General features: G+C 36.6%; 2 protein-coding genes across 2 annotated transcripts in view; one reads left to right on the top strand and one right to left on the bottom strand.

The window, feature by feature from the left end:
* Nucleotides 1-893, bottom strand: part of PPP1R42 (protein phosphatase 1 regulatory subunit 42) — a 40289-nt gene extending 39396 nt beyond the window's left edge. The window contains exon 1 of the mRNA XM_059901927.1: nt 765-893. Coding sequence (XP_059757910.1) covers nt 765-893 — 129 coding nt within the window. The remainder of the gene's footprint in view (nt 1-764) is intronic.
* Nucleotides 1-25513, top strand: part of CSPP1 (centrosome and spindle pole associated protein 1) — a 225941-nt gene that overhangs the window by 63610 nt on the left and 136818 nt on the right. The window lies entirely within an intron of this gene.

Raw genomic sequence — 25513 nt, 5'->3', positions numbered from 1 at the left:
TTCATTCATTCATTCATTCAGTAAATATTTATTAAAGCACTTAATATGAGTCGGGCACCGTACTGGATAGGGGATTTAGAGTGATGTGAAAAAAAAAGACATGATCCCTGCCCTCATGTAGCTTATGCTTCCAAGAAAATTTTGCTTATCTGTAGTCTTTAGCATTTTATTGTAGACAACGGATACCAATACAAATGGCCTAAAAGGGTTATTGCTGCCTTTAAAATTTCCCAAATTAAAGCCAAAAACTAGCTTAGCACAGAGAAAATTAGCTTAGCACGGAGTATATATCCAAGTTAACATAATCTTGTCTGATATAACTGACATGGTATAACCTACATTTATATAACCAGTCAAATTATGTGCAAAAAGATGTCACTGTTCATGTTTTGAAATATGGTACTTACATATAATTCTTAATATTTTGATATGTTAAAAATTCATATTCCAAGACTTTGGAATTATCCAAAACTAATTATCTTTGAAATTATTTTCCAACATATACTTCCAAATCTAGTTTGCTATACTGTAAAGAATTTTAGGGGAACATATATATTTAACACATATATTTAACAATTACAATGGTGTATTTTATAGAGGCTTAATTTTTAAAGTTTAACATCACAAGCAGGAAACTAAAATAAAAACATAATATAAAGCTGACTAATCAAAATATAATTAAAAAGAAGGTATGCCCTGATACCAGTTTCTAAACTTTACATTGTTAATTATATAAAAATAGGAAATAATTTCACAGTTCTTACAATTGCATCTATATTTTTGGCTGAAAAATTTATATGAGTTATTTTCTTCAGGTATTGTAAAGTGGTTTCTTCTTTTCGGGGTTTAAGATTGCTCTTTTTGGCAATTAGATCCAAGGTCAGTCGAACCATGATTTCTCTATAAATCAAATTCTTGGCAATAGCTCTCTTCTGGTACCATGTTAAGAATCAGGTTTAGGTATTGTTTTATGCCCAACTTTCTAAAAATTAAAGAAAAAAAGGAGTATTATGTACATAGCAATTTAGGAAAAATTATTTTGACTCACTCTGTAATTTTCTCACATAAAACTATTTGATAAACTAGTTCATAGACATTTTTAGGGATATTCAGGTTTTTTCTAAGTTTATAGCCTCAATTTTTTTCATAAAAAGATTTGAAACACCAAAATTGATTAAATCACCATACACATTCACTTTTACTTTTAAATCTTTTCCTCTCCCTAGTGTTGACTTGTTATTGTGGGCATCTTTTAAAGGATTATTTTTCTCTCTTGGAGTTGAAAATGACCTCAGTATCATTTAGTGTTCTCATATGAAGAAACTAAGGCCCAGAGAGAGATCTGTCTCAAACCACTCAAGTTAGTGACAGTTGAAAATGAGACCAAGTGATCATACTTATTAGTCTCCCAAGTCAGAACACATGGTATGAAAAACTTGTGCATATTCACAGGACAGTGGTGAAAATACTTAAAAATGGAGCTGGCCTTGACATTTTATGTTACTACAACTGTAATCCAGAAAGAGGCAACATAATGCAGTGTTTCTCAACCCAGACTGCCTGGGATCAAACTTTGGCTCCACTGCTCACTGGTTAGGCAATCTTGGGCATGTTACCTCAGGTTCTTATAAAAGTAGGATAATGGTACCTACTTGCAAGGGATATTGTGAGGATTACATGAGATAATCATGTACAGAGTACCTGGTACATAGGTCAATAAATGTTTGCTGTCATTATGCTACAATTGTTTTGTTCACAGATAACTGTTCATTGTTTCACCTGGAATATATTAAGGCTGTTGAATAAGGAAAACATGCTATTAATAAAATATTGCTTTATGTAAGATATCCATATGTGGTCCATAAGTTTGAGATAACCTATTGTTTTCAATCATCCAGAAAGTATAGCTATTTAAGTGATAAATATCCCAGTTTCCCCAATTGTGTTTTATATTCTCTTATTCAATATGTAACCAAAAATACGGTTTAAAATTAAGCATTTTTACTCCAATGTATCTGGAATTTCACCAACCAAACACCTCAATTTGTGTGGTATTCTGGACGTGAAATAAATGCTTAGGAGGAAAAAATGAATTCAGTGAAAGATAAATTTGTGTTCTCACACATTGGCATATAATTACCCAGGCTATATTATATAAAATGCCCACAATAAAGTATTTGAAGATATAGAATGTATCCTTAGGCTCTTCAGAATGCAAGATATAATCTACAGAATAAAATTATGAAATCTTCATAGATTTTTGAAATTTCCATAAATTCATTATTTTTATAACAAAAATGTAAGCTTATTGTTTACAGATGAAATTTCAAACATGACAAAATAATATTCTGAACAAAGTTTCTAGTTAAGTATAAGTAACTTTTCTTAATCTTACCTTAAAAATATTTCATGATAAAGAATAACACCACACCCATGAATCCATAGGTCAGCTGAAAATATAAAACATTACAAATACGTTTGAACCCCTCTATATCTTTCTCTCGCTCCATTCTCAAATTTAGGGTTTATTCTAAATTTAGACCTCCCTATTCATGTCTTTATACTTTTGCTACAGCTATGTGTGTATCTAAACAATATATGGTACTGTTTTTTACATTTTTACAGTCATAAATGGTATTATTTTGATTCCAACCTTATTTTTTAAAAATATTTTGGTTGTGAGAATCATCGGAGTTGATGTGTATTAGCTCTAGGAAATATGCACTGTTGTATAAAATCCTATTGTAGGAAATGTATTTCTTCTGATGATAGATTTTTTGGTGTTTTAATTTTTTGCTTTTGCAGTGTTGCTTTTATGGCTCTTGTATATACAACATCTTTAGCACATGTGCAAGACCTTCTTTAAGGTTTAAAACTAAGGATGGCTGTTCCTGACATTTTCAACCTTACTGTATATTGCCAAATTGTTCTCCAAAGAATTTTACTACTGGCAGTTAAGAGAGTTTCTATTGCTCTACAATGTGGTTTACACCACTGTCAACCTTGATATTTGCAGTTTTTAACTTTTTGCCAATCTGATGGGTGTGATATATCTCATTGTTTTTCTTTTCTTAGAGATTTTTATTTATAAAAATGAAACAAAAATGGATTTGGATTTGCCATTAGATGAGAGTCTTTTCCTGTTATTGACCATGTGGAATTCCTTTTCTGTTAATTGTAGTTTCTTATATTTTGCCTATTTTTCCTTTTGGGTTCTGTTTCTATAAATAATTTTTAGATACATGTGTATTTCTATCAGATACTAATATTTTATTGATTATATAGTAGCAAATATCTATTTCCAGGCTGTAGCTTGTCTTTTCTCCTTGATTTTTCAGTTTGTTTTTAATGGCATCTTATAAAAAATGGAAGCTGTATTTTTTTAATGTAGTAAAATGTATCAAGAAATTTTTTGCTCATGTTTTATGCTTTTTGTAGCTTATTAAGTAACTCCTTCCCTATCCTAATTTTAGGAGAAAGACCTATATTTTCTTCTAAATATATTAAAGTTTTGCTTTGCACATTTTGGTCTTAATCTAGAATTGATTAATGTATAAGAAGTGAGATAGAGACTTAATTTTATTTTTTTCTTATGGAGAACCAATTATCCCAGCATATATACATGGTTCATTTCTCGTCTATTCATTTATGTATCTATCCCCAGGTCAACCCTGTCTAAATTAGTACAGCTTAATAATATCGCTCCACCTTGGTTAGTCTTGGTTCTTAACTCTTTTTTATTTTCCAATTTTTTTATTGTGGTAAAATATAAAATTCACCATCTTAACCATTTTATAAGTGTACAGTTCAGTTTTACTAAATACATTTATAATATTATACAACCATTGCCACAATCTATCTCCAGTACTCTTTTCACCTTGCAAAACTGAAATTCTATCCCTGTTAAATAATAATTCTCCATTCTCCCCCCTCCCCCCTGGCCCAGGTAACCACCATTCTATTTTGTCTCTATGATTTTGATGACTCTAAGAACCTCATATAAGTAGAATAATATTTTATTTTTGTGACTAAGTTTATTTCACTTAGCATAATGTGCTCAAGGTTCATCCTTATTGTAGTATAAGTCAGAATTTCCTTCCTTTTTATGATTGAATAATATTCCATTGTATGTATTTACTAGATTTTGCTTACCATTCACCCATCTATGGACATTTGGGTTGCTTCCATGTTTTAGCTATTGTGAATAATGCTGCTGTGAACATGGTGTACAAATATCTCTTCGAGACTGTGTTTTCAATTCTTTTTGGTATATATAAAGAAGCAGAATTGCTGGATCTTATGGTAATTCTACTGCTCATTTTCTGAGTAACTGCTATATTGTTTTCCACAGCGGCTTTACCATTTTACATTCCAACCAACAGTGCACAAGAGTTCCAATAACTCCACATCCTCACTAACATTTGTTATTATCTGTATTTTTGATAGTAGCCATCCTAATGGGCATGATGTGGTATCTCATTGTGGTTTTGATATGCATTTCCCTAATGATTAGTGATGTTGAGCATCTTTTCATGTGCTTATTGGCCATTTGTATATCTTCTTTGGAGAAATGTGTATTCAAGCCCTTTGCCCATTTTTTAATCAGGTTGTTTTCTTGTTGAGTTGTAGACCCCTATCAGGTGTATGATTTGCAAATGTTTTCAAGTTCTTTGCCCACTTGAGGTTTAAGAGTTCTCTATATATTCTAGATATCAATCCCTTATCAGATGTATGACTTGCAAATATTTTTCCCATTCTCTGTATTGTCTTTTTACTCTGTTGATAGCACAAATTTTAAAAATTTTCGTGAACTATAATTTGCCTATTTTTTAAAAAATTTTATTTATTTATTTATTTATTTATTTATTTATTTATTTATTTATTTATTTATTTTTGCTGTGTTGGGTCTTCGTTGCTGTGCAAGGGCCCTCTCCAGTTGCGGCAAGTGGGGGCCACTCCTCATCGCGGTGCGCGGGCCTCTCACTATCGCGGCCTCTCTGGCTGCGGAGCAGAGGCTCCAGATGCGCAGGCTCAGCAGTTGTGGCTCACGGGCCCAGCCTCTCTGCGGCATGTGGGATCCTCCCAGACCAGGGCTCGAACCCACGTCCCCTGCATTGGCAGGCAGATTCTCAACCACTGCGCCACCTGGGAAGCCCAATTTGCCTATTTTTAATTTTGCTGTCTGTGTCAGTGATGTCATTTGTAAGAAATCATTGCCAAATCCAGTATTGTGAAGCTTTTGCTCTGTGTTTTCTTGTAAGAGTTTTACAGTTTTAGGCCTTACATTAGGGCCTTTGATCCATTTTGAGTTAATCTTTGTATATGGTGTTAAATAAGGGTCCAAGTTCATTCTTCGCCTGTGGATATCCAGCTTTCCCAGCCTCATTTGTTGAAAAGACTGTCCTTTCCCCATTGAATGGTCTTGACACCCATGTCAAAAATCATTTGACTGTATATGTGAGGTTTACTTCTACGCTTTCTGTTTTATTCCATTGGTTTATATGTCTGTCTTTATGCCAGTACCGTGCTGTTTTGATGACTATAGCTTTGTAGTAATCAGGAAGTACAAGTCGTCTAGCTTTGTTCTTCTTTTTCAGAATTGTTTTGGATATTTGGATCTCTTGAGATTCCTTATGAATTTAAGGATACATTTTTCTATTTCTGCAAAAAAACAAAACAAAAAAACCAAACCCATCATTGGGATTTAGATAAGGCTTGCATTGAATCTGTAGATCACTTTGGGTATTATTGACATGTTAAACAATATTAAGTCTTCCAGTCCCTGAAGAGGGGATATGTTTTCACTTATGTCTTCTTTAAATTTTTTCAACAGTGTTTTGTAGTTTTCAGTGAATAAATCTTTCACCTCTTTGGTTAGTTCCTAGGTGTTTCATTCTTTTTGGTGCTACTGTAAATGGAATTTTTAAAAAATGTCCTTTTCAGGTTGTTCATTGTTTGTATATAGACACGCAACTGATATTTGTTGACTTTGTATCCTGATACTTTGCTGGATTCACTTATTGGTTCTAACATTTTTGTGTGTGTGTATGTAATCTTTAGAGTTTCTACATATAAGATCATATCATCTGCAAACAGAGATAATTTTACTTCTTCCTTTCCATTTCAGATGCCTTTTATTTCTTTTTCCTGCCAAATATTTCTGGCTAGAACTTCCAGTGTGATGTTGAATAGAAGTGGTGAAAGTGAGCATTCTTGCCTTAGAGGAAATGCTTTCAGTCTTTCACCATTAAGTCTGATGTTCACTTTGGGTTTTTCATATATGACTTTTATTATGTTGAGGTAGTTTCCTTCTATTACTAGGTAGTTGAGTGTTTTTATTGTGAAAATCCGGGTTGTTGAATTTTGTTAAATGTTTTTTCTGCATTATGTGTTTTTTTCCTTTCATTCTGTTAATGTAGTATGTTATGTTCATCAGTTTTTACATGTTGACCATCCTTGTATTCTAGGAATAAATCTCACTTATTCATGGTGTATAATCTTTTTTTTTTTTTAATAGCTACTTTATTTATTTATTTATGGCTGTGTTGGGTCTTCGTTTCGTGCAAGGGCTTTCTCTAGTTGCGGCAAGTGGGGGCCACTCTTCATCGCTGTGCGCAGGCCTTTCACTATCGCGGCCCCTCCCGTTGCGGGGCACAGGCTCCAGACGCGCAGGCTCAGTAGTTGTGGCTCACGGGCCCAGTTGCTCTGCGGCATGTGGGATCTTCCCAGACCAGGGCTCGAACCCATGTCCCCTGCATTAGCAGGCAGATTCTCAACCACTGCGCCACCAGGGAAGCCCTATAATCTTTTTAATATGCTGCTGAATTTGGTTTGGTAGTGTTTTGTTGAGGATTTTAGCATCAGTGTTCATAAGGGATATTGGTCTGTAGTTTTCTTTTGTTGTAGTGTCTTTGTCTGACTTTGGTATCACAGTAATGCTGGTCTCACAGAATGAATATGAATGTGTTCGTTTCTCGTCAAAGTTTGGAAAAGTTGGAGAAGGATTGGTGTTTTTCTTAAAATGTTTCATAGAATTCACCAGTGAAGCCATCAGAGCCAAGGCTTTTCTTTGGTGGGAGGTTTTTGATTACTGATTCAATTTCCTTCCTAGTTATAAGTCTATTCAGAGTTTTTATTTCTTTTTTTAAATAAATTTATTTATTTATTTATATTTTTGGCTACGTTGGGTTTTCATTGCTCTGTGTGGGCTTTCTGTAGTTGCAGAGAGCAGGGGCCACTCTTCATTGCGGTGCACGAGCCTCTCATTGTGGTGGCTTCTCTTGTTGCGGAACATGGACTCCAGGCACGTGGGCCTCAGTAGTTGTGGCACATGGGCTCAGTAGTCGTGGCTTGCGGGCTCTAGAGCACAGGCTCAGCAGCCATGGCACACGGGCTTAGCTGCTCCGCGGCATGTGGGATCTTCCCAGACCAGGGCTCGAACCTGTGTCCCCTGCACTGGCAGGTGGACTCCCAACCACTGCTGCACCAGGGAAGCCCCAGGTTTTTTATTTCTTCATGATTTAGTGTTTGTAGGCTTTGTGTTTCTAGGAATTTTTCCATTTCATCTAGGTTATCCAATTTTTGGCATACAATTGTTCATAGTACTCTCATAATCCTTTTCATTTCTGTAGAATTGGTAGTAACATCCCCGCTTTCATTTCTCATTTTAGTTATTTGCGTCTTCTTTTTTTCTTAGTCCATCTGGCTAAAACTTTGTCAATTTTGTTGATCTTTTCAAAGAACCAGGTTTTGGTTTCATTGGTTTTCTCTCTATTATATTCTGTATTTCATTTATCTATGCTCTAATCTTTATTATTTTCTTCTTTCTGCTAGCCTTGGCTTAGTTATTTTTCTAGTTCCTTAAGTTGTAAAGTTAGCTTGTTGATTTGAGATCTTTCTTGTTTTTTCTGTCAGCATTTATAGCTATAAATTTCCCTCTTAGCATTGCTTTTCTTGTGTCCCATAAGTTTTGGTATGTTGTGTTGTCATTTTCATTCATCTCTCAGAATTTTCTAATTTCTCTTGTGATTTCTTTTTTGATCCATAAGTGCATTGCTTATTGTTAATTTTCCAATTTTCTTTTTGTTACTGGTCTTTAACTTTATCCCATTGTGGTTGGAGAAGATACTTTGTATGATATCTATCTTTTAAAATCTATTGAAATTTAATTTGTGGCCTAAGGTATGGTTTATCCTGGAAAATGTCTCATGTGCATTTCAGAAGAATATGCTTGCTGTTGTTGTTGGGTAGAATGTCCTGTATATATCTGTTAGACCTAGTTTCTTTATTATGTTGTTTAAGACCTCTATTTCCTTACTTTTGTTTGGTTGTTTTATCCATTATTGAGAGTAGAATATTGAAGTCTACAATTATTACTGTAGAACTGTAATAATTTCTTTCTTCAGTTGTCAGTTTTTGCTTCATATATTGTGTTTTGATTGTTTTTCATTAGGTGCGTAAATGTTTCTCTCTCTCATCTTGTTACTTATTTTCTATATGCCTTATACTGTTTTTGCTCCTCGTTTTCTGTCTTCCTGTCTTATCTTTGTTGAGTTGATTTTTTGCAGTGGAACTAAATTCTTTTCTCATTTCCTTTTCTGTATATTCCAGAGCTATTTTCTGTGTGGTTACCATGGGGTTACATTTACATGTGGTTACTTTTACCATCCTAAAGTTATATCACTCTAATTTGATTTATGCCAGTTTAACCTAAATAATACATAAAACTTTGTGTCTTTATAGCTCTGTCCCCACCTTTTTGGTTGTTGATCTCACAAAATTACATCTTTATACATTGTGTACCCAAAAACATAAACTAACAATTCTTTTAAATGCATTAGTCACTTAAATTATGTAATAAAATGTGGAGTTACAAACTAAAGTTACAATAATACTAGATTTTAGACTCATTGTTTTTTAAATGTATTAGTCTCTTAAATCACATAGAAAAACAAAAAGTGGAATTACCAACCATTTTTACAAAAATACTAGCTTTTGTAATTCCCCTTGTTTTTACATTTATTGAGATCTTTATTTTTTCATGTGGCTTCAAATTACTATCTAGTGTTCTTTCATTTTACCTTGCTGGACTCCCTTGAGCATTATTGCAGGGCAGGTCTAGTGTAATGAACTCCCTCAGCTTTTGTTTCTCTGGCAATGTCTTTATTTTTGCCTCACTTTTGGAGGACAGTTTTGTCGATATTGGATTCTTTGTTGGCAGGTTTTTTTCTTTAGCACTTTGAATATATTGGCTCACTGTCTTCTGACCTGAAAGTTTGTGATGAATAATGTGCTGATAATCTTATTAAGGATTCCTTGTATGTGATGAGTTATTTCTTGCTGCTTTCAAGATTCTTTGTCTTTTGAAAGTTTGATTGTAATGTGTCTCAGTGTGGGTCTCTTTGAGTACATTTTACTTGGAGTTCATTGAGCTTCTTGCATGTTTAGAGTTATGTTTTTCATCAAGTTAGGGAAGTTTTCAGCCATTATTTCTTCAAATATTCTCTCTGCCCTATTCTCTCTCTCTCTCTCTCCCTCCTCCCCTCCCCCCTCCCTCCTTTCTGGAACTCCCACAGTGCATATGTTTGTCTGCTTGATGCTGTCTCACAGGTTCCTTAGGCTCTGTTCATTTTTCTTCAGTACTTTTCAGCTCCAGAATTTCTCTTTAATATTTGTATCTGTTTATTGATATTTCCATTTTGTTCATACATTATTTTCTTGACTTTCTCTACTGCTTTAGATTTTTGAGCATCTTTAAGACAGTTGTTTTAAAGTCTTTGTCTAGTATATCTGCCACTGGGTCTTTTTCAGGGACAATTTATGATTATGTAGTTTTTTTTTTTAATAAACTTAAAAAAAAATATTTAGGCTGCGCTGGGTCTTAGTTGTGGCATGCGGAATCTTTGTTGTGGCATGTGGGATCCTTTAGTTGCAACATACAAATGCTTAGTTGCAGCATGCATGCGGGATCTAGTTCCCCCACCAGAGACTGAACCTGGGCCCCCCACGTTGGGAACATGGAGTCTTACCCACTGGACCACCAGGGAAGTCCCTGATTATGTATTTTTGAGTAGACCATACTTTCCCATTTCTTTGTATGCCTTGGTTTTTGTTGTTGTTGTTGTTGTGAAAGACTGGACATTTTAATCTAATAATGTGGTAGCTCTGAAAATCAGATTCTCCTCCTTCCCCAGAGTTTGCTGTTTTTGGTTTTTGTTTTTGTTTTTGTTTTTTATTGTTACAGGCTATCTCTGTGCTGGGGATCAGCCTGAGGTATAAACTTAAGGTCTTCTCAGGTCTTTTCGAAGTCTGAACCTTTCTTTTGGCATGTATAGGTCACTTTCTATTTTTCCCTTTATGTGGAGCTGCTTTTGAATGCCCTAGTGTTTAATGTCTGGTTCCCAAAAGGGGAAAAAGAGAAAAATAAAGGAAGAGGGGGGACCTAATGGGCAGTAGCCCTTTAAATCCTTCTGGAAGTCACTTCAACCAGAGGGAGTGGGGCTTGCAACAGTGGGGAGAGGTACAACCTCTTTGTCTGCATCTCTGTGATCAGAAGCAGCAATCAGTGATTAGCGGGCAGAGCCTCAATATTTGGTGGATAGTGCTTTTTCCCACTTGGCTCCAGTAAGCTGTGTGCAAGATGCTCCAGAAACCCCTGCACAGCTTCCTGCCACAGGGTTGGGTGTGGGGGATGGGCAGCTATTGCAGAGGTAAGATCTGAAACTGACCAACATGAACCACAGCTTATGCAGTCTATTGTCTAAGCCTTCCCCTGGAAGTTGTAAGCGTTCAGCAGACTCCAGCATTCTAAAATAGTTAACAGCAGACAGGTTCTGCCAGTGCAGCTGTTGTTTAGGTGGGGAGACAGATGCTCCCTATTCTGCCATATTCCCAGAATCCTCTCCTCCCTGACTCTTTCGTATACATTTTAAAATCAACTTGTCATGTTCCATGAAAAATCCTGTCAGAATTTTGTTAGGAATTGCATTGAATTTATAAATAATTTGTGAAGTACTAACATCTCTCTAATACTGAGTTATCATTTCCATCACTATGGTATGTCTCTCCTTTTTAGGAGTGCTTCTTTAATGACTTTCAGTAGTTTTATAATTTTCTCCTAATTAAGGCCATGCATAAGGGTTTTGTTTAGAGTCATTTTTAGGGATCATATATTTTTGTTTATATTGCAAATGTCATCTTTTAGGAATTACATTCTCTGTAGCTAATGTGTCAAAATGCAATATTTTTAAACTATGTAAAGTATTTTAAAAATATGATTTCTTTGGCCCATATTTTAAAATTTTAGATACTTTTCTAGAAATTTCAAATATATTTTTTACATGATAACTGTGGTAAAAATGCACATCGTAAAAAGGTTATACATCCCAGGGTTTCTCCCTTACAGCTGAGGCAGGAGACTGCTGTACAGGTGGCCATGCAGAAGCAAGCCTATACTATGAAGGAAGCAATGCCCTTTGGGAGTAACTTTTACTAATGGGAGACAGGAACCATGAATGATTTATTCTCCCTTCTTTCCCCCATAGACTTTTAAGAGACACAGCCATTTCAAAAGGTCCCTCTGAAAACATGCTGTAGACTTCTGCGTTACACATTCTCTTATATTTGCTCTCCTTCCATCTCTGTCTCATTCCTTTTTTCCCTCTCTCTTCCTTCCCTGAGATTACAGCCTCCCAAAAAGTGTTATCACATGAGTTTTTCCTTCAGGCTCTGTTTTCTAACCTGGGCTAAAACAGAAATTTTGGATCATCTGAATCCTCATGAATGACAATGCTATAAATGGACTTTGTCTCTAGGTTCCAGTGCACAAATTGGTGTTTGTATAGAAGTAAATTTCTCTCAGACAACTAGAAAAGGAAAGAGGCTAATGTAATATATAAGTGAAGTATTTATTAAACCAGGGGAAGGCCAATGGACCTCATCAACAAGCTATAGGCAAACTTTCCAGGGGTTTGAATATGGAAAGGGAGAGAATTGAACCCATAACACACAATGATAGAGACTGTTAACTCAAAAGAATGTGCATTATAGAAATCAAATCCACAAGAGAGGATTTGGTTTCATCAAAACACCACCATTCATGTCGTTAATAGAATAGTAAACTTTATTGGTACTATAGTTTGTTTCAGAGACATTATAAGCTTCAGGAGTTTAAACTAGTTTGGATTTGGACACACTTTAGAATAATATAATAAAAATAATTATGTCAACACTTGTGAGATGTCCTTGATTTTCTTTTAAAAGAGGTTCATTATTTTCTAAAGTTTGAGAAACTGCTTTTCCATAATTTTTCCCTACTACGTATCTCTGTACTCTCAGGGCTCCATTTGCTAGGATGTCTCTAGCTCTCCAGATCGCCAGTGGGGACAGCTTAGAGCTGCTATACAAGTGCTTTGGAAATCCATTTTAGTAGACCCCTTGGCTTTCATCATTTGGGGCTCCTACAGGCTAGATGCGGGGGACGTTTCCGAATTCAGTTTGTATATTTCCCTTAGGTAGCCCCAAACCCAGTGGCTTACAGATGCTCTAAATCGCCGGCTGTGAGGCTTTCCCCTTTTCAAGCCCACAAATCCCGCTTCCTCAGCTTCTTGGCTACCACTCCACCCGTGTCTCCCTCCCCTAGAGCTGTTTCTCAGCCTTGCCTGATTCTAGCCCTTTGTTTAAAATACAGACTTTCAGACTTTTTCTGGAAATTCTTGATGTCAGGAGATAAGGCTTAGTAATCTGCATTTTAACAAGTGCCCCAGGAAAGTCTTACTGGCAGGTAAGTTTGAGAAACATGGCTCTAGGGTTTCCTCGGTTCCCACACTTCTCCCTTGAGGGCATCTCACCGTTCGCGGGATGAGCCGGGTCAGTAACTCAGGTTTGGTAAATTTCGCGGGTGCCAGGCCTCATCAGCAGCCGTGGTGCGGTTGCTGGGCGACCGGACAGACGCGCCTGGTAGGCCGCGGCTCACGGGAAATCTCGCGAGGTCTCCGGAAGCGCTCTTCTCTGTGTCCTAGCCCGGGCCCAGCCCTCTGTGTCTTGGTGGCCGGGGGTTGATGGGAGCCACTAGGCAGGGTACGAGTAGAGGTCGGTTACTGGGATGAGGCCGTTAAGGCATCGGTCACATTAGCGTTTTCGTAGACCAACCAGTAGCCAGAACAATTTTTGGCAGGTCACCATTTCCCCCTACTGGATTATCCTTGCCATCAGCCTTGAACGTTTTAGTGCCAGTTACCACGTTTTCCCAATAATAGGGCAGGAAACGAATTGTCTGAATCAAAGTACAGCGCATACTTCACCTTTCCTCTGATAAAATCCAAACTCCTTAGGGTGGCATTCCAGTCCGGTTATAATGACCAGCCTCACTGCTTGCCTCTTTCCCTCTTCAGTATTTACAATCTGGCACTTGGCCCAGTAAGCCCTGTTCTAAAAAAATTTTACCCTCTCTCTCCTGCTGCTCAGGGTAGCAATAGGACACACCTTTCCTCCTTAATATTTGTTTTCCCTTTTAAGATTCAAGGACTCAGCTTGGAATTGGCGCATTTTTTCTGAAGCCTTCCTAGGTACTCAGTCATGTTAAGTGATGCTTTTTTCTGCCCCCCAAACAACTGGGATATGGTAACTTCTTTAGCATAGCACTTAACACACTACTGTCTGTTTGTTACCCGTATCTCCAATAAGATGGTAAATTCTTTGAGGGTAAGGATTATGTCTTTTACCTTGCTATTCCCAGGACCTGGCAAAGTGCTGTGTACATTAGCAGTCACTCCCAAACATTTAGAAAATATATAATTTACAAATGAAGGAGAACAATAGTAGAACAAGTGGAAAGGCTGGGGCTCATTAGGGGTATGGTAAAGTGAGCAATCTGAACTAAGGGACAGTACAAACCCGGAAAACCGTAATAGCTCTGATCTTTAGGGTGGGGGCACTCTGGAAAATCATTGTGGTTCCTTGAACAAAGAAGTGTCAGAGTAGGAGATTTTTAGAATTACAAGGAGGCTTAGAGCCCACGTGGACAGTCCAACGTGCCATTTTGCAGATAAGGAAATTCTCAGGCCTAGAAAGAGAAAAGAAATATGCTGAAGGTGACACCTGAGGTAGCAGAGAGAGAATTTACCCTTGAGCTCCTAATTTCAAGCACAGGTCCCCCTTCCTTATATCTCACTGATTGTTGCAGTAAGAGTAGCCTAGAAAGAGGGACAGGGGCATGGGGACAGATATCCTAACCTCATTCAGGACACTGTTGCTAATGTCTAGTTGTGAAGCAACGTTGGCCTGTATTAGGGTGAAGGCAAAGAAATGAACAAATGAAAGAAATGAAGACAAGGAATGAACAAATTTAGGAGGCATCTTGAAGCATGATTTAATAAAGAGAGATTGGATAGGATAAAGGGAGGGAGAAGTTGAAGATAATTCCTGGGTGTTAAGTAGAATAAAGGAACAATACTGAAGAAATTGGAGAGGGAGGCAAGTAATTTGGGGGGAAGTGGATGAATTTTCATTTACACATGTTAAACTTGAGGTGAGATAGGTTTAATAGTTTCCAGAATAGAACTAATCATTGAAACCATGGGGTCATAAATGGTGGTGAGGAAGAAAGTGGGGAAAAGAGAAATAGTAAGTTAATAACTATGCCAACTAGTTTGGATGGAAGAGGGAAGCAAAGCTAGTTAAGATATCAGAGAGAGATTTATCAGAGGTGAGATTTGTTCTGAGAAGAACAAATAATAATTCAGTGATTTAGAAACCAATAAATTAGATTCAGATACTAGGGAAAGAATATAAGGAGGAGAGTACCTAACAGAATAAACAGCTACAGAAGGATATGACAAAGTAAAAGAATGATCAGAACAATATGGCTAAAACACAACAGCACAAATCAGGTGCCCTTCTTATCTATTTTAAAGGTCATTCATTTGGGAACAATAGATCCAGCACTATATGCAGGGCCATCCTGTTGCTCTGTGTAGCCCTCATTTAACTTGCTGCTAGCATTACTTTACTGGAAACATGTTTAGCAATGCCTCATTGAAAACCAGTTGCTCTGTTAATCTTTGTTTTATAACAGTTTCATATGTCATTGTAAAGAGGAGTATGATCTCATTTGTGGTAAAATTATATACATATTTAAATGTCTGAAAGGATATATGTCTATGTCTATACATGTATAGGTTTAGATGTAGAGCTGTAGATCTGTACCTGTATCTATATCCCAGAATATTTAATAGTGGCTATTTTTTGGTGGTGGGATTATGACTTTATTTTTCCTTCTTTTTTAGTAATCAGGTTTTTAAGAATGATAACATTGTATTCTGAAAGTTCATTTCGGATTCTGCTCTTTGTAGAATTGAAAATCTCTTTGTGACAGCTAGTTTTTAAAATACTTTAAAACGGTTGAATCGCTAATTAATTTTTTAATGCAACAAGTTTGAGACAGTATTTTCTCATTAAGATGTGAAATATAATTCCTGTCTAGTGACACACAGTGTTAAACAGTCATCTGTGTATTTTCTAATATGGCAGAAATCTGGCAGACTGCAAGAAATACTTGTCTTCAGTGCCACATCTGTAAGTTCAGCATATAATACTCTAAGATTTACACTTTGACAGATGTTGAGAAAATTGTATTTGTTAAAAAAAAAATGTGAGGTCTTGAGAATAATTTTAAAAGACACTCTTGGAAGAATATGCTAAAGAGCACTTTTTCTGAAGCCGCCAATAGAGTTTCCAAGTAACTTTAGACAGAAACACATTTTTTATTTAGAATATTGTTCTATGTATCTTTGTCAATTAGTATGTTTCCTGACCTTCTAGAGTACATACTACACAGAAAACACTTTAATGATTTCTTTCATTGAAAAACCAACAAATTAAAGGGCCCAGATGTGTATATCATCACATAACTCCATACAGAAATATGATCATTTATTGGAGTTAGCTCCTCTTTTTATTTTGACCTTGTAGACTGGTAAATATTAGTAAGTATGGTAGGCAGACTTCCAACATGGTGTCAATGATTTCACCTCCTGGGATGCATGCCCTTGTGTGAACCCCTCCCCTTCAGTGTGGAATAGACATAGTGACTTGTTCTAAGCAATAGAATAAGGCAAAGTTGATGAGATACCATTTCTGCGATTTGATTACAAAAGATTCTGTCTTGCTAGCAAACTCTCTCTATTGCATTTTTTGGCATGCACTCTTTGATAGAGCAAGCTGTCACTTAGTAGAGCTCCATGTGGCAAGGAACTGAGGATGGTCTCTAGCCAACAGCTAGTAAGGAACTGAGACTCTCAGTCCAATGAGAAACTAAATGTCAACAACTACTGTTTAAGCTTGGAAGTCAGTCCTTCCCCAGTTGAGCTTTCAGATGAGACCTATTCCACACCTTTATTACAGCCTCATGAGGGACCCTAAAGCAGAGAACTCAAATTCCTGACCCATAAAATCTGTGAAATAATAAATGTGTGTTATTTGAAGCCACTAAGTTTTGGGGTAATTTTTAATGCAATAATAACTAACTAATACAGGGGACAATGGAAAATTTTTTTAAGGAGGGAAATTTTACTTAGAAATTTGGGACATGATTCCCATTTTCATAGGACCTTCTGAGGGGAAGCTCAGAGGAGAGAAATGAAAGTGATGATAGGAGGTTGTAGCTTAGCTGGAACAAAAGATTTTAAAATAAGTATCCATTTATAGAAGCTGTAAGTTGTAGAGTCTACAAAGGAAGCCTTTTTGTTCATGAATGAGGCAGTTTCCATCCAAGGCTTGATTACTCTTGATTTCTGTAACCTGGTCATGATCGTTAAATTGAGAGCTTCATGGATTTTTAATGGCTTGATGTACACAATATGGGCACCAATAATAAATAATTTCTTTAAAACTTAACTTAGTAATTAAATGATTACTTAAACAATTTATGTCATTTATTACATAACGTATTCTATAAATGTAAATGATGATTATATAGGTTCTGTATAAAACAATCCAAGGTATTTCTCATGAGTTCCAGACCTATGCATGCAACCAGCTGCTGGACATTCATTCCACCTGAGTATGAATGTCCTAGAGGCAAAAAACCCTGCACCTGTCAAGAACTGAACTCGTTTCTATCTTGCACAAATGTGATCTGCCTCCTCTAGTTCCTGTCTTGCCCACAGTCCACCCTGCTACTCAGAGTAGAGCCTGAGTACTCTCTCGTATACTAGTGCCCCCACGTTGGGTCACATCAAGTCCACTTAATCTCAGAAGCGACTGTCAAATCCAGCGTTCTCTCCATGTTCCCATCAGTACCTAAGAATGGACATGAAAGGACTTGGACAAGTTCTATTAATTTTTTAAAAGTTCTATTTTAGTACACAAAATTTTCTCAAGTTGTATTTTTAAAGTTCTATTAGATGTGACTGTAAATTAAAGGATCTAGGCTGAAAATCAGTTTAATTACCTGAAAGTAACATTTATGCCTAAATATATTTTAGAGTAAAATTGTTTTCTGAAAAGTATTTTTGTAAACATTGCCACAGATATTCTAATTGAAGTAAGTTTTATTATGTTTTATTCAGGAATGAAGATTCCTGAAAAATCTATTGTCAGTAGAGCCTAACACTTTAGTTTGAGTCTTTCCGGAAGCATTTGCAAGAAAGGGACTTATAATTTTGGAAAAAGTTTAGATTCGGTTTCAGGAACAGATCATTACTTATGTTTTAGGGATTTAAAAAAAAATTGTCTTTTGAAACAAGGGTGGGGAACCTCTGTCTTCTAATAGAGATCCAAGACACTGCTTAAGTTTATCAGGCCAATAATAAGTTCAGCAAAAGTTTAATTAGTTGGTGATGGATTGAAGCTAAGAGTGAAACTCAGCTATGTAATACACTACAGTCTTGTGTTTTTCAAAACAATTTGTTAAAATCAGTGAAAACATCTTGTATATTTGTATTTAACTGCTTTATTTTCTTGGCTCCTGTCTGCTTTTTTGGTTAGCTTGTTTGAAAAGAGTTCCATTCTTTCATGCTTGTTTTTGAAAATGGCTGGTGTTTTTTTTACTACTGTGTATAGCCATTTGCATATTTCTGCGGTTGTGATCCTTGATTGAAAAATTAAAAAAAAAACTTTTTTCACTCTTGTTTTAAATCTGTTAAGAAGTTTGGGAAAAGATTTTCATTTTATCGTAATCTTAGGGTGAAACAAGTCAGCTTCCCATAAAAAGGCATAAACATTTAATTTTGTTATCCTAAAAACACATATTGTTAATGTTTCTTAAAAGCAAATTGAAATGTCCATTGCATTTATTTCTTCATTGAACAGATATTTACCAACTGCTTACCACGTGCCATTGTTCAAGGTGCTGATGATGCTGAAGGTATTCTGATCAAGTCCCCATCCCTGTGGCACTTACCATCCAGGAAGAGGAGACAGATAGTGAAAAAGTAAACAATTCAATGGTCAAGATGATTTCAGGTTGTGGTACATTCTGTGAAGGAAATAAATAGGATAAAATGACTGTATAACTGGGGTATAGAAGTGAGGAAGAAGGAGGGAAGGAGAGAGATATTTTCTTTAGATGAGAGAGACAGGCTAGGCCTCTCTGGAAGCAGAATTTGAGCTGAGACTTGAAGAATGAGCAGCTTAAAGAGCCAGGCCTTTGAGAGCCTGTGAGGAAGTGTTCCAGGCCTGGGAAGCAGCCAGTGTGAGGGCTCGGAGCTGGGAAAGAGCTGCATGAGCATAAGGGCCCCAGGACACTGTGGCTGGAGCAGTGTGGACGGGGAGAACAGAAGGAGAGGAAAGCAGGAAATAGATCAGCCTTTAGGCCACAGTGATAAATTTGGATTTTGGTTTATAGCAGCATTTAGGGCATAAGGCAGAAGGCAATTTTTTCTTTTGTTAGTGAGAAAAACTATATTATATTTAGAGTTTGAAGGAAAGAACAGTGGCCACTTATTATTATAAGTTGAAATTCAAAGTCTTGGTTGAAATGTAATGTTCTCTTCTTTTATTAATGTAATGTTCTTCTAGTGTGATATTAATGTGATGAATATAGTATTATCAAAGATGTTCTTAGAAATCTGGTAGTGGGAGCCACCAGAAAATATTATATTAGAAAATATAATTTCTACTTGTGCTCCCAAATCTCAAATTTAATAGAGCTTTTGTTTCAGTTTTGCTCTTTACTGAAATAGGTAAAACACTTTTTAAATTGAGTTACAGTTGATGTACAGTATTATATAAGTTACAGGTATACAATATAACAATTTTTAAAGGTTATATTCCATTTACAGTTATTATAAAATATTAGCTATATTCCCTGTGTTGTATAATATATCATGTAGCTTATTTTATACATAATAGTTTGTACCTCTTAATCCCCTATCCTTCATTACCCCTTCCCCCTTCCCTCTCCCCACTGGTAACCACTAGTTTGTTCTCTATATCTGTGAGTCTGCTTTTTGTTTTATTCACTAGTCTGTTGTATTTTTTAGATTCCACATACAAGTGATATCACACAGTATTTGTCTTTCTCTATCTGACTTATTTCTCTTAGCATAACACCCTCCAAGTCCATCCATGTTGTTGCAAATGGCAAAATTTCATTGGTTTTAATTGTTTTAATTTCATTGGTTTTAATTTCATTGTGTGTTTATGTATGTATATATCTAAATGTACACATACACACACCACATCTTCTTTATCCATTCACCTGTTGATTGATACGTAGGTCACTTCCATATTGTATTGCCAATTACATATTGGCAATTGTAAATAATGCCACTATGAACATTGGGGTGCAGTTAGTGTTTTTGTTTTTTTCAGATATGTACACAGGAGTGGAATTGCTGGGTTATATAGTAGTTCTGTTTATTTTTTATTTTTTAAAAATTTATTTATTTATTTTTGGTTGCGTTGGGTCTTCGTTGCTGTGCATGGGCTTCTCATTGCGGTGGCTTCTCTTGTTGCGGAGCACGGGCTCTAGGTGCGTGGGCTTCAGTAGTTGTGGCTCGTGGGCTCAGTAGTTGTGGCTCGCGGGCTCTAGAGCGCAGGCTCAGTAGTTGTGGTGCACAGGTTTAGTTGCTCCGCGGCATGTGGGGTCTTCCCAGACCAGAGCTCAAACCCATGTCCCCTGCATTGGCAGGCAGATTCTTAACCAATGTGCCACCAGGGAAGCCCTGTTTTTTTAAAAAAAAAAAATACATTTCAGTTATATCTTTTTAAAAAAATATTTATTTTTATTATTTTTTTTGGCTGTGTTGGGTCTTAGTTGTGGCACGTGAGGTCTTTGTTGAGGCATGCGGGCTCTTTGTTGTGGCATGTGGGTTTTCTCTCTGTAGTTGTGGCGTGAGGGCTCCAGGGCATGTGGGCCCTGTAGTTTGCAGCATGCGGGCTCTCTCTTTGAGGCGCGCAAGCTCAGAAGTTGTGGTGTGCGGGCTTAGTTGCCCCGCAGCATGTGGGATCCTAGCTCCTCGACCAGGGATCGAACCCGTGTCCCCTGTATTGGGAGGCAGACTCTTTACCACTGGACCACTGGGGAAGTCCTGGTAGTTCTGTTTTTAGCTTTTTGAGAAATCTCCATACTGTTTTCCACAGTAGGGTAAAGCACTTGTTAATAAACTATTTTTAGATCTTGGGATAACTAGAAGTCCATTATGTTAATGTCTGCCTAAATAAATTACCATTACAATAGGCCACAGTTCCTTAGTTTTAAGTAATGTAGTGTTTTACCTTGAATATTAAGACCAGTTAGAAAGTTTAAAAATAATCTCCCCTAGAAAGTGGTATTTGTGTATAATTCTCACATCAGTGGCATATCAAGTTAACTTCTCTGAAGGTATAGAACTTTTCAGATGACTGTAATTATTCAACACGGTATGCCCTCGTACATAAGATCATAAATTAGTTTTTTATTTAGTCTAATTTTTGTTACTTTATTTAAGCCCAGAATCTTAATAATCTTAATCTTAATCTTAATCTTCAAGTATACTAGAAACACATGCAAGGAATGATAGAAGGATTACATATGAGTTGAAGTAAAAGATTAAAGCTAAATACATACACTTTTTTTTTTTTTTTTAAGTTTAATTTTTATTTATTTCTTTAGTTATGGCTGTGTTGGGTCTTCGTTTCTGTGCGAGGGCTTTCTCTAGTTGCGGCAAGCGGGGGCCACTCTTCATCGCGGTGCGCGGGCCTCTCACTATCGCGGCCTCTCTTGTTGCGGAGCACAGGCTCCAGACACGCAGGCTCAGTAATTGTGGCTCACGGGCCTAGTTGCTCCGCGGCATGTGGGATCCTCCCAGACCAGGGCTCGAACCCGTGTCCCCTGCATTGGCAGGCAGACTCTTAACCACTGCGCCACCAGGGAAACCCCATACACGTTTTAAAGGGCTTATTTAGTGTCATCAATAATGCAAAGAGTAAATTGAAGTTTATTCAAATAATAAATTGAGCATGGAGTATAAAGTCGAAAATTCTAGGAACAAAAATGAATCATTTAAATAAAATATTTATTTGCAGATGAGCTTATAGAAACTAAATTTTCAGGAAGGTAAGTAGTTTGTTATGCTTTGTAATGGTAAGCAAATTAATAGTTATATGATAGATATTTATAACCCTCTATAACTTAACATAAAGGTCACAAAGCTCTGTTCTTGACAATATATTTCTTTATGCATATGCCTCTTAGGTTATGAAAAGTACAACTGTAGTTCATCAAAATGTGCCCCAAGGCACAATACCATTTTACTCAGTCATTAGAAAGTTTAGCATAATTGCTTAGTATAATCCAAAGAAAATATGAGTACTGACATCAGGGACTCTACAATTTGTTAGGCAATTGTTCCATAATTTTTGGCACCAAGATAATCCACATGTTGAAAAAGCAATTAATCATTGGTGTTAGTTATCAAGCTATGATTTTAGCTGTTTCCTTCCAAATTTGACCTGAAATGACAGAGTTCCTTATTTTATTTTTGTAATATTCTGATTTCTGAGATCAAAAGTTTAAATATGCCAATCTGGTTACAGTTGACCTGAGTTTCGTGTAACTAATTTTCTAACATAAGTAGATCACAACTTTTTACTTATAAAGATAAATGGTATTTCTTCCAGTACTATTTGGATAAAAGGTTTAGAAATTTTTAGAAACTTACAGACTGATTACCTCAGAACAAATTACTTGCAGTCCTTAAACTAGCACTTGGCCCTACGAAGGTAAATTTATTTGCTGCTAAAACTTGTATTGAAAATTGACCAGAATGAGAGAACACAAAATTAGATTTTTAATTTTCAAATGCAGTGACATAGACACATCAATTATTAAACAGTGAATGAAATAATTACCCCATCGTAATTTGAACATAATCAACTTTTACTTATTTTATATCATATGGATGAGCAAAACCAAGAGCCATCATTCCGTGTAGTATATTTTTATATCTTCAAAAAACAAAAAAACACATTGCTCACCCATGTATGTATCTTTGGAGTTTATAGTTAAAACAATCCAGAAATTTAGAAAGAAACCTTGGAAACTCAACAGTCTGTGTTCAGTTCATTTCAGTCAGCTACATGTGGATACAATGCAGACTTAGCAATATAAAAGAACTCTTCTCTGCATGCATGACTTATGCATCTGTACCTCATCACTCACAGAACAGTTTTTGGAAACTCTGAACCTCGGCAGTATGTAGCATTCCAACTCCCAAACAGTTCCTCTGATTCATTGTAAAGTTACTTATGTTCCTGCTCTTCTGTGTTTATTTTCAAGTGGCTGCACTATAGGGCAGTTTATTATTCTATTATGCAATGCAGTGATTTTTCAAAATCCTGAATACCAGGTAGTCATACTAATTTGTGACAACAATCTTCAGACTTGATCCCTCAAATGGAGCACGTGATGTTTGGTCTCAGAGCTGATTTTCCAAATTCAGAAACAATGGAGCACAAATGGTTTCTCTGCCCCTGTTGGCTCTTTGTTCTTGGCAGTACTACTGATTTCAAAATAACAACTTGCGTGGTGTCTTATTGTTAATCAATAAATAAAATGTGTGAATGACATACTTACATAACTGGACAGTATAACCTAAAAATGATACTAAATGCATAAATTCTCAACAATATATATAGAAGTTAATGTTGAATTGTTTGGAACTGGGACCTTGAGATATTAAAACAATCTGGAAAAGTTGGAACACCCTTGATTCTGGGATCTTGCTGTACCCTTATCTGGTCCCAATCCCGAACCCATATCCACTGACTTCTCTCTCCATCTCTGCTCCAGCCTGTGCTTCTGGCTCCAGTTTTATTACTTGGACATTGGGATTACGTTTTTGATGATGATTGACATTTCCTGTATATTATCACCATAGAGCTTGAGAAATTATCTCTAAAAAAATTTGAAGCTGAACAAAAACCAGACTTCACTTAGAAAATGGCCTTTTCAGCTCCTGAATAGCTCAAGGCTGTAAGATAACACTTTGCAGGAAAAAGCAATGCCAATTCATGAGTTAGTTTCTGAATGATGATGGCTGCAAATTGACCCTTGATTTCCTAAAATCTCAGTATTATGAATTGGAGCACTTATACCAAAGGTGATCATGACAATACATTAAAACTTAAAGATATACTTTAAAAATATTTATAAAGGTTCTTGCTTTTAATAAAGTAACTGCATTTACAATAGAATGCAAATACTCTTTGGGGCTGTTTTTGCGTGGGCTGGACTGTTAAGCAGAGGGGACGTTGTTGGTTGCTCTGTAGTATGCCTTTAGCCTTAGTGTGTAGTAGTCATGAATTTTGGGTGTTACTGACCCCACTCCCAGCTCCAGGAGTTACCCTTAATTGGTCTAAACCAGTCACTATATATATATATAATCCCAGGAGTGGGCTCATGACCCAAGTTAGACCAATCAGAGTGAAGTCAGAACCTTCCTTTGAAAACCATAAGCAGCTCTTTCCCCGTGACTGGATGGTGTGGTGTGCAGCCAATGTGGAGGAATCCCGCTTGAGGTTTAGGTCAACATGTGGAGGGCAGAGCTGTGAGAACCATTACTGGAAGCCTAATCCAACTATGCCTAAGCCAAATAAGAGTTTGGACTCTTAAGTTAGGTGAACCAACAAATTCTCTTTGTTTAAGCAATTGTTTTTGTTTGTTTGTTTTTGTCATTACTTGCAACCAAGGCATCATAACCGAAATACTGAGTCCAGTGAAGTTAGGACTGACAAGTTTTCTTTTTCTGGCAATTCCCTGTTGTTAGCATAGGCATTTTTCTATCACACCAAGATATCTTAATTGATTAGATCACCAATGTCAAATTAAATGTGGATAACAGTCAAGTCTTGGAATGAAAACTGCCAGTATGTTTTCATGGTAACTTCAATGACTCACTCCTTCAGGTCAAAACTTCAATCCTTCAATCATGTCTGTCAGAGAAACCTCAACGAGTTTGTTATTGTTCCTAATTGAATGGCTCGGTATGAGCTGGTGTCACTGAAGGCTATGGCAGTAAACACAACTTTTAGTTGCTCACTGGAGGCAGTCATGATTTTTTTTTAAAAGGGCCTAAAAATGGAGGTGAGGTTGAGCCATCTGAAATTGGGATGCCTGCTTTTATTTAAAGGGATATAAAATGAGACCAAAAATGCTACTATATCATCAACTATCTGAGAAAGTATTTGGATACTAATGTTAACTGGCTTCCTCATCTTACCAAAGACCACCTCTTTGCTAAATCTAATCAAAAACTTTTAGACTTTGTTTTCCTTGACCTCTGGGCCACATGTGAAGTCACCTCTTGTGGTCTCCTCTTCCTCTGACCATTTTAAATTTGATGTTTGCCATGTCTTGGGCCCTCTTCTCAGTCTTTATTTCCACAAAGCATCTCATCTGATCTCATCCAGCCCTCGACCACAGCTTTCTTAACAGAGTGCTCTTAGAAATATCAGTCTAGTACATTTCTGTTGTTTAAAACTCTTTTAACTCCCTATTCCTGTTAGGATAAAGTCCAAAAGGCCCCTGCAGAATCTGTGCTCATCTTACTGAATAAAGTCATCTCTTGTCATTCCCCACGTACTACTCGACACTCTTAGATCTAAATGAATCTCAGTTCTTGAAGGTTCTAGGTTCTTGCTCTCTGCCTCAGGCCTTCCACATATCGCTGTACTCTTTGCTTATAAAAATAATAGCTTCTCTTAACGCTTTTTCTGGCTAGTCCTCCTATCTTTCAAATTTCAGCTTAACGTCAGGTCACTTGCTTCAGGAAGCCTACCGGGGTAACTCCTCTCTGGGGTAAGTGTTCCTCCTGAGAGTTCCCCAGCACACTTTATTTCTCCCTTCACAGCAGTATACTTAGGTTCTTGTTAACTTAGCCTCCTCTGGAAGTTCTGTGAGGACAGTGGCCAGGTCTACCTTGTTCAGAATATCTCCAGAGAGTAAAACCAGGCCTGGTACAGTAAAGGCACTTGGTGAATATTTGAATGACTAGATACCTGTGCTAGGCTCTGTCTCAAATTTAAGTTATTT

The sequence above is a fragment of the Balaenoptera ricei genome, chromosome 17 (assembly GCF_028023285.1).
Source record: "Balaenoptera ricei isolate mBalRic1 chromosome 17, mBalRic1.hap2, whole genome shotgun sequence".
NCBI classification, from domain to species: Eukaryota; Metazoa; Chordata; class Mammalia; order Artiodactyla; family Balaenopteridae; genus Balaenoptera; species Balaenoptera ricei.
Note: the sequence above shows the minus strand (reverse complement) of the source record. Positions and strands in the feature narration are given on the sequence as shown.